At 41.4% G+C, this 9,036-nt stretch overlaps 1 protein-coding gene across 2 annotated transcripts; it reads left to right on the forward strand.

Moving 5' to 3' along the window:
* The first annotated feature begins 28 nt into the window (after window positions 1–28).
* LOC121200250 (palmitoyltransferase ZDHHC20-B-like) lies at window positions 29–8,369 on the forward strand. Of its 2 annotated transcripts, none has more exons than XM_041065414.1 (13): window positions 29–154; window positions 1,615–1,641; window positions 2,047–2,141; window positions 2,274–2,394; window positions 2,503–2,572; window positions 2,714–2,746; window positions 3,231–3,351; window positions 4,263–4,395; window positions 4,683–4,809; window positions 5,104–5,193; window positions 5,323–5,435; window positions 5,527–5,587; window positions 5,776–8,369. In XM_041065414.1, exons 1-12 carry the CDS (start codon window positions 37–39, stop codon window positions 5,568–5,570), a joined length of 1,092 nt encoding a protein of 363 aa, XP_040921348.1. In that variant the 5' UTR covers window positions 29–36; the 3' UTR covers window positions 5,571–5,587; window positions 5,776–8,369. The 2 variants fall into 2 exon arrangements, with proteins under 2 accessions (XP_040921348.1, XP_040921346.1); XM_041065412.1 differs by having other exon boundaries at window positions 5,527–5,574.
* The last annotated feature ends 667 nt before the right edge of the window (window positions 8,370–9,036 follow it).

Raw genomic sequence — 9,036 nt, forward strand, 5'->3', positions numbered from 1 at the left:
ATATCGACACTCCCTTTCCCCAGTTGAGGGAGAAAGATGGCGCCCACACACGTACTGAGATGCTGTCAACGGGGTTTAGCATGGATACCTGTAATTTTTATCGCCCTGGTCGTCTGCTGGTCGTATTATGCCTATGTGGTGGAGCTTTGTATATGTAAGTAGACGTCCTGCCGCCGCGTGTTGCCTTTTTTTTTTCAAGCCTTTAAACCGCCCATGTTTTCATTGTGCTTTCCACACAAACATACAGCTGCTGCTGGCCAGCAGGAAGTAAATGGACTGCAGCTCAGCACAATGGTGTTGGCAAGCCTGTCCAAATCTAGATACAGCTAATTATCAGTCAGCTGCCATTGCTTGGGCTTGTCGTATTTTACGGGGAATTGTGTTTCGGTGGCAGAAAAACTTTCACCGAGCTGTTTATGTCGCTGCCTGGCTCATCTCTGTGGTTTTGTGTCGAGCTGAGTAGAGTCTGAATGGAGAATTAAAACCTTAACGAAACGATATTTAGCTGTTTGGACAGAGAAACACTGCTCTTGTAACTAGAATACAGCTAATTAGCTCGGACAGTTTCAACATTATAGCTAATTTATTAGATTTTAACTTTAAATGACATATAGTAGATGTAATTTAAGGGCTTCCCTAAACTTTTTCATATCAAGATTACTGGATAAAATTTGGTGGTTAAAAGGGTAAGATTTTATGTAGGTGTATTTTTATGTAATTTTTATGCCCACACAAGTGAATGGCTTAGATGGTAACCCCATCAAAGAAGACTAGATCTCAACTTTTTTTGGGCTTGTGACTTCTTAAAACAAGGCAATGTCTATGTTTGATTTCCACATTGCAGCGTATATGGTCTTGGTGCACCCATGAGCCATGAGCAGTTTCATCCAAAGGATTTTTGGATGGTTGAAGAAGTGAAAAGTATGTAGTAGAAACGTTGAAAAAAAATGGTACTTAAAGTTCAGTCTTGATCATGGACATGGTAGTTGACGAAACAGTTTTACCACAAAGCCTCCTCGTCTTCTTCATCCGTCTTCCAGTTGTCATGAAAGTGTAGTTTTCAGTTTTTCTATTTCCTTTTCTCTCAGCACAAAATGGACTTCTTGTCCACACAGGCCCAAAAGCAGAGAATGAAAATTCATTCTTGACCTTAGAATCAGAAGTTCGCCACAGTCTCATCGCAAGGTGGGCGAGAAGTCCTCAAAGGGCTCAGAAAAAAAATGGAAATTTGAATAGGCAAGCTCTGTCTGCAGAGAAAGGTGGTGTCACTCAATCAAACGCTCCAGAAAAAAAAAAAAAAACACTGTGTGGTGTGAGTGGTTTGCCAACTAGAGTAAAGTTGTTGACTAAATGCTTAATTAATACCTTTCTACTCAAATCTTTGGGCCACACAGGCGAACCTGACCCTTAGGTTGGGAAACACTGGTCAAACATAGTTTAAATCTTCTGTGCAGCTTTATAACTTTGTAAAACATGCATTATGGATGAATTACACTATTCTCTCCTCTCCCTGTTAAGCCCACTGTCAGATCTGTAACTGTTTTTAATGTTGCTGTAACTGACACTGCTGAGTTGACAGTCTAACATTTCTATTTTCTGTTTTCTCTCTTACAGTCACCATACCAAGTATAGCAGAGCAGAGTAAGTATCCTGTGGCAAACATTGTTCATTTAATACAGTCTGAATGGCAGAACTGAATTACCAAATTGAGCCAGTTTGTTACTTATTGAGATAATCTCTGTTTGGTCCGGTGAAATATGCTCTGTAGACTTAGCTAAAAAAAAAAAAAAAAAAGAAAAGGGCTGGCACAGGAAACGTGCTCTCTCAAAGTGCTGAGGTCGGTCTGCTTGAAGCAGAACTGCTCTTCCTCATTCAGCATTAGCTTTCCTCTCCCATTAATTAAATATGTAGATGTACAGTGTTTCTTCTTTTACTCCATATCCTAAGCAGAAGCAGCGTTTCCTTATATCAGCTTATAATGGTGATTTGTACAGATTAGACTTTGTATGTTGTTTTTGATCGTGACACTCAATTTTTCCCCTCCAGTTGTCTACCTGATCTTCTTCCACCTCTCTTTCATCATGTTTGTATGGTCTTACTGGAAGACCATCTTCACCAAGCCTGCCAACCCTTCCAAAGAGGTACAATAACCCGATTATCCAAAGCGAGCCCTCTGTGTTTGCATGTCTGTAACCCCCTGTTGCCATTAAGTCCACTTGATGAATGCACTTTTTTTAAAAAGAAAAATTAATACGCTGCTCTCGTCACTGCAGTTCTGCCTGCCCAAGCCTGAGAAGGAACGTTATGAGAAGGAGGAAAGGCCAGAATCCCAGCAGGAGATCCTGTGGAGAGCCGCCACCAGTCTGCCTCTGTACACCCGCACAGGAGCCGGAGGTTTGTCTGTGTGTCCGAGCGTGAATGTGCGAGTGAGAATCAGTTTGTCAGTCTGTTTGCACCTCTTTGTTGGGGCTAACTGCTAAACTGTTGTGTTAATACGAGCAGCGATCCGTTACTGCGACCGCTGTCAAGTTATCAAGCCGGACCGATGTCATCACTGCTCCGCGTGTGACATGTAAGAGAACCACACTTACTGAATGCAAACTGTTACAGTCCCTCTTGATTCAACCAAGATATTTTTCTCTTCTTCTTGTCTCTCACCCTTTCAAACAAGTTTGAACTTTTCTCACTTGTATTCTCTTGCTGTATACGGCAGGTGCGTGCTAAAGATGGACCACCATTGCCCGTGGTATGTAAGACCTGCTAAACAGACACTCCGCACATATGACACCTCACATTTTGTTCCTCCTTTTTCTCAGCTGCTTTATGTAGGTTTTAAAAGTGTAAGCAGATGGTACCAGCAACTTCCTCTTACTATAAAAACCCACACTAACATGGTCAACCAAGAGCAAACTGATCTCAGAAGTGACACTTTTTTCAACAGTTGTCATTTAGTTTTTCCTGATTTGAAGGTTTGATAAATAGGATTGCAAATGGAATAATTGAATAATCTCTCATCCTACAGCATGAGATGTTGCCAGAATCAACTGCTTAAAATCCAAGTGACTTTTGTCCTCATGCCCTGGGTTGCTTGTAACCTCGAAGGCAACAGAGCTTCCTTCTTAAATATTAACCAACAAAAGAAAACAGCTTAGCGTAAACTTGCCAGAGGCCGTTAAGATTTCTGCTCGGAGGAGGTGATGTCTGACCTTTCTGTGTTTGCACGTCTCCAGGGTGAACAACTGTGTGGGATTCTCCAACTACAAGTTTTTCATCCTCTTCCTGGCCTACTCGCTGGTGTACTGTCTGTTCATTGCAGCCACCGTGCTGCAGTATTTCATAAAGTTCTGGACAGTGAGTAATAATTGCATATATAGCTCACACTCAGCATGTAGTGTTTGTAAACGCGTACGCCGTGTGATGTCACAGAGGATGCAAATTTCAGAGCCGGGTTGAGCATCCTCTGAGTTTGGTTGTGCATGGTGCTGACCTCTCCTGTGCTTAGCTGTGCTGCTCTTCTGTTTTCTCTGTCCTCTCTCACCCTTCACCCTCTGACCCCCTCTCTGTTTCCCTTTCTGTTATCCCCGGGTTCTCGGACACTGGGTCATTGTTCTCTGAAATCTCTCTCTTTTCTGTCTCCCTCTTCACTATCAGGACCATCAGTCACACCACTCATGCGGCTGCTAACACCTCCTCTCTTTTTTTTTTCATTTCCTTTTTTTTTTTCTCACTTTTGTAGCTGTTCCACTTCAGTTTCCTCTCATCTTTACCTCTTTCATCCCTTTGTTTCCTCCGTTCTGGGCACACTTTGTGCATTCACCCACTCTCTTTCTTTCCCTGTTTTTTCTCCCCCGTCACCCAAGTTGGCCTTGACTTGTATTTGCCTCCTGATTTCTAAGTGCTTCTCCCTCCCTTCCTGCCTATTCTCTCCTGGTATTGCTAACCAGTCTTGTTTCTGTTTGTACTAAAGCTTTGCCGGAGGAAATCGGCAGAGAACTGCCCAAAGGTAACCCAACCATCCTCCAAAGCCTTTAGTGTTGCAATGCCTCACCATCGTTGCCATGGGTATTGTCGTGATGTTCATGGAGTGACGTGGTTCAAATGACGCTCCACTTATTTCTCTGTTCCTCTGCCCATTTCTTTTTCTTTTTTTTTTGGTTCCACTTGCTCTGTCTAATTTCTCTTTCTTTCCTTAAATATCCTCACCATGAATTTGTTAATGATTGCTCTCTCCTGCTCTACTCTTCTCCCGTCTCTTTCTCCAGAATGATCTGCCAGACACTCACGCCAAATTCCATGTCTTGTTTCTTTTTTTTGTGGCGGCCATGTTCTGCATCAGTATTCTGTCCCTGTTCAGCTACCACCTGTGGCTTGTAGGGAAGAACAGGTCCACTATAGGTAACACACACACACACACACACACACATTATTTAACCAGCTCAAAACATGAGCACAATTCTCTGTGTGTATTTCCTTGCATCTGACGTCATCACAGAACACAGTTAACACAATTTGTTAAGAGGTTTTAAGCAGCTGAATGTTCAATGAAAGATGTGCAAATGATGCTTTCATTCTTCCACTACTCAGTCCATCTCTCTTCTTTCTCATCAGGTTTAGATTTGCAGGTCGTTCATCTTTTACTGTTTATTAAATAATCCCTGGTCGATGTTGCTCTCTCTTTCCAGAGGCCTTCAGAGCACCAGTCTTCAGGACAGGCTCTGATAAGAACGGCTTCTCTCTGGGTTTCCGGAAGAATATCGCTCAGGTCTTTGGAGACCAGAAGAAGTACTGGCTGCTACCTGTTTTCACCAGGTAAAGGATGCAAATCTAGAACTGAACGTGCTGTTAACAATACTGTATTCCTACCAAATATCGACTTTTACTTTTAGGGTTGGTTTCCTGTGTCTTCATTCTCTAGTTCTCTTTGAATTCATAGCACTATTTGGTAATTGGTAGCAAACACGTTTGACACATTCTAAAGAAGGAGTTAAAAACAGTGGATCTCTTACTTTTAAATATCAACTTACCTTTGTTGCAGCTCCTGTGGAAATCAAACCTGATGTAGTTACTGTACCTAATCTTGGGTTTCCTCCTTGTTTACTACAGCCAGGGAGACGGTCTGACATTCCCCACACGGCTGGTCAATGCTGATGCAGAGCAGGCCACAGTGAACCTGCAACCAGAGCCCAGTAAAAGGTGATCAGTCTCAGTGTAGTACATAGCATAATAATTGACATGAGGTTCTGAAAAGGATTTATGTTTTGGAAGGGGTTGTGGATGCACACTTCATTTAGATTTTTTTTTTTTTTTTTTTCTCATTTGCAGTGCTGCCGACGTCCCTGCAAGCCCGCTCAGCGAGTCACAGAATCGTCTCTTGAGCAACGACCAGCATGCAAACAACATTGGAGACCATCTGGATAATAACACCCTCAAATCAGGTGAGCCCCACCAGGGATGAAAATATTTCATAGATAGAATTACTTTGTTTGGAATCTGTCATCTTATCAGATTTTCTGTTTTCCTTCACAGCTGAAAGTGAAACCATTACAATCTCCATGGAGAGCGAGTCCTAACCAGGTAAACCACTTCAGTAAGTCTGTAGGTTTGAGTACAGCTCTGATTTTTGTGTGTGTGTATGTGTGTGTACAGAAGTCAAATTTTTTTTTCTTTACATGGAAGTGTTGCACGGCACAATTATGTAAATCTTGAGTGTAATCAACAGTAATTCTCTCAATTATCTTTGTTTTGTTTTGTTTCTCTTTTCTTTCCCTGCCGCAGGAGAAACTCCTCAGTCATCTGATACGATGCCTTAAGCAACGCAGCAGTTTAGTTTGTCACCGTGGCAACAGTCTCCCAGTGCAACCCCATCCCCACGGACCCATTCAGAGTAACTATGGAAATGCGTTCCTTTTGCCCATCACAGCACAGTAATGCATTAGCATTTTTCGCATGCAGTGTCGTAAGCAAATCTCACACCAACCCGCATAGGACATATGATACAAGCTTGTTCCCTCAACAACACACACGCATACATGCTAACTGCCACACATTCAGCTATATCCATATTTCCTCATGCTGATTAGTTTCCTTTTTCTCACCACTGGAGAATTAATTGATGATGCGAAAGTTAAAGAATCAGAGCTGCTTTAAGGTTTTTTTTTAAAGAGAAAACTTTTTTTTGTGCCAAAAGCTTCCTGGGCGCCCTAGGACTCAAATTATGGGCACAAAAGCTGCAGTGAAGAGTTGGAGACAAGCTGGAACAGTGTGTTTGTTTTGAACAGTTCTCTTTCTTGTTTTTGTTTTTTTTTTAAAGCAGTACATCCCGTGGAGAGAGATAAGTTTACCCAGGTCTTTTATTTTTAACTCAAAATGTTGGAGTGTATCTAATGTCCGCACATTTTTTTTTTTTTTGTTTGTTTGAGATGGATGTTTCCCCACCAAAACCCTGGACTATATTACAGAGGACTCTATTGCATTGTTCAGTGGACTGAAACAGTGCACAACAGGGAAGACTGTACCTGGGATTTGGTTGGTGTTTTGGATATCAGAGCACAAGATGGCGCATTTGCACTTTGTAGATTATCAATGTCCATCAAACAACGTGCTGCTTTTTAAATTTTTTTTTTTTTTTATCATGTCCAAAAAGCATCCCAAGTATAACAAATGTTGGATGATCATGTGATTTATGGCGTACTGTGTGTGTGTGTGTGTGTGTGTGTGTGTGTGTGTGTGTGTGTGTGTGTGTGTGTGTGTGTGAGAATGTGCGTCCAACAGTTGAAGTGGCAGTCCTTTTTTCCTTTTTTTTTTTTTTTTTTTTTAAAGAACTAACACAAACTAAAAGAATCAGCTTTATGTGTTTTTGTGGCCAACTTGTGTTACAACATGCTGCTTACATACAGACAGTTTGACCTGGGAGATGCATCTGTACAATGTGCAGCATCCTTTGCTACCTGTTCTCTTGGAGTCAGTTAATTATGTCATGTGATCAGTGATTCTTAGCCCAAATTGTCTACAGTCTGTTGTTTTTTGTTTTTTTTTCTACAACTCAGTGCTTCAACCTTTACTAAGACACCAACACTCATTGCCAAATAAGGGCTGACCTGTCAGGAGCTCTGACCTCTGTACCTGAAGTGTTTACAACATCCTAGCTTTATCTTAACCTCACTGGCCAATGTCATCATAACCAAATTCTATTTGCCAGACATTGTGGCGCAATATTTTATACAAGGTGTGTGTCCCGCCTGCCTGTAGTGGGTCATGATGTCCTTGCAATACCAGTGCCGGCCGGCGGGTGGCGACAAGGCTCCTGTTATCTGCCCTCATTCAGATGAAGAGTTTTCTGTAATTTCTAAACATCTGGCTCAAGGGCTCAATTCACTTTCAGTCTAATTTGAAGGTGCAACTTTATTCAGAATACAATATTTTTCATAAAGTGTAATTAATATTCATTATTTTCCTGTAATAACTCATCCAGATTTAATTCGAAACGAAAGTGAATTGAACCCGGCTGATTTACTGTAAAAATGCAACTGTCAACTACAGCTTGTGCTCACCTCGCCTCCTCTGTATGTGATTCGGAATCAGCTCAGTGTTGTGACCTTGAACTGTTTAAAGGAGCCGTAGCTTGTTGATAACTTGACAGTGAAACGTCTCACGTCAGTGTTGGAACATCTGGGGATGTGACTCAGATCTGCAAAGGAGGAATATTTAATGTCCACTGCATTAACCTTTGCATATCACAACGTGTGAATATCTGTTACAGAATGGACTTCAGCAGTTTGTGGAATTTATGTCATGTATATGCAACTTTCCGATTCGCATTGGAGGGAGACGCAGCGTATTCCTGATGTCTGTCATTGCTTCTGTTTTTGTCTGATCACATCCCTGACTGCTGCTGGACGAGCCTCCTACCGGTTAGACCCCCGTCAAACCTCCGGTGATGTACAAGTTTACAGCTGTTTCTATCGTGTAAGAGTGATTTAGTGGTGTCGTACGTTGTGTTTCTCGGTAGTCGTCGTCACAGTTGTGCTGAACGTAACCACAAGACGCGTCGGTGAAGGTATTTGGTCCAACGACGGAGCGCTTAAGAACGGACCGCTCCTCGGACTTTATGTTTACATTTTATCCTCCCAATCAAGTTTGACCTTTTGAGCCCAAGTGTATTTATAATTACTCTTGACGAACAGGTGATTGGAGGATATTTGTTACCGTATGGATTATGCTGGCAGGGTGGGCTTAAGTATCAGAATCACACTGTGGGTTGATCTCAAATTAGCAGGTGAAGTTACTGTCGGAGATCACGATCCAAGCCAAGGTTATGTTTTGATCATGTGTAGATCTTTTTCTAAACCTCACACTTAAACATTTAAAGAGAAAAGACAAAAAAAAATCTCTGTCACGTATAAGGAGCCTGGCTCATTTCACTCATCACCCATGACCACTGATTCTGAAACATTGGACCTGTCATCTTGTTGTTTTACAAATTGCCTATATTCTATCTCTGGGCTGTTTGGCCCGGAGACTAAAGTGCGCGTGTGTATTTTGTAATGCTTAATTGAGTGTTCTTTTGTAATATTGTCATCTGGGGAGAAATGCTTCTGTGCAGCCATGAGATTTTTACATGTCTGTGTACATAATATGTAACTGACTGATGCTCAAAAGCATGGCGCCTAACTTCTGTTTAAAAAAAAAAAAAAAAAAAAAAGTGTTTTAACATGATAACAGGGATTATGGTGATGAAGCAGACTGGGTTTTTTTTTTCCAACTATAGCTAGGTCATGTTCTAAATTAGCTTTACTCTGATCTGTCTCAACTTTATAAATGAAGCCATAAAACCTCCAGTGAAAATGGAGGAAGGATCTGAAAATTTCAGTCTAATTTCACTAACGATTTACATCTGTATGGCACACGGTGCAGATGCAGCCTGTCATCACTTGCTTATTGCTACGTTTTGGTTTCTTTTTTTGTTACAATGTCCTATTTTACAATGTGTGTATATATATTGATAATGTAAGAAAAAGACTACACATATATTTTTCT

Source organism: Toxotes jaculatrix, chromosome 20, assembly GCF_017976425.1.
Source record: "Toxotes jaculatrix isolate fToxJac2 chromosome 20, fToxJac2.pri, whole genome shotgun sequence".
Classification (NCBI taxonomy): Eukaryota; Metazoa; Chordata; class Actinopteri; family Toxotidae; genus Toxotes; species Toxotes jaculatrix.

Bases quoted from the DNA above. Each gene is read 5' to 3' on its own strand.
- LOC121200250 (XM_041065414.1), top strand. From the start codon at position 37: ATGGCGCCCACACACGTACTGAGATGCTGTCAACGGGGTTTAGCATGG. The intron at 2,142-2,273 runs GTACAATAACCC...TCGTCACTGCAG, and splicing joins CTGCCAACCCTTCCAAAGAG to TTCTGCCTGCCCAAGCCTGA. The intron at 4,396-4,682 runs GTAACACACACA...CTCTCTTTCCAG, and splicing joins GAAGAACAGGTCCACTATAG to AGGCCTTCAGAGCACCAGTC.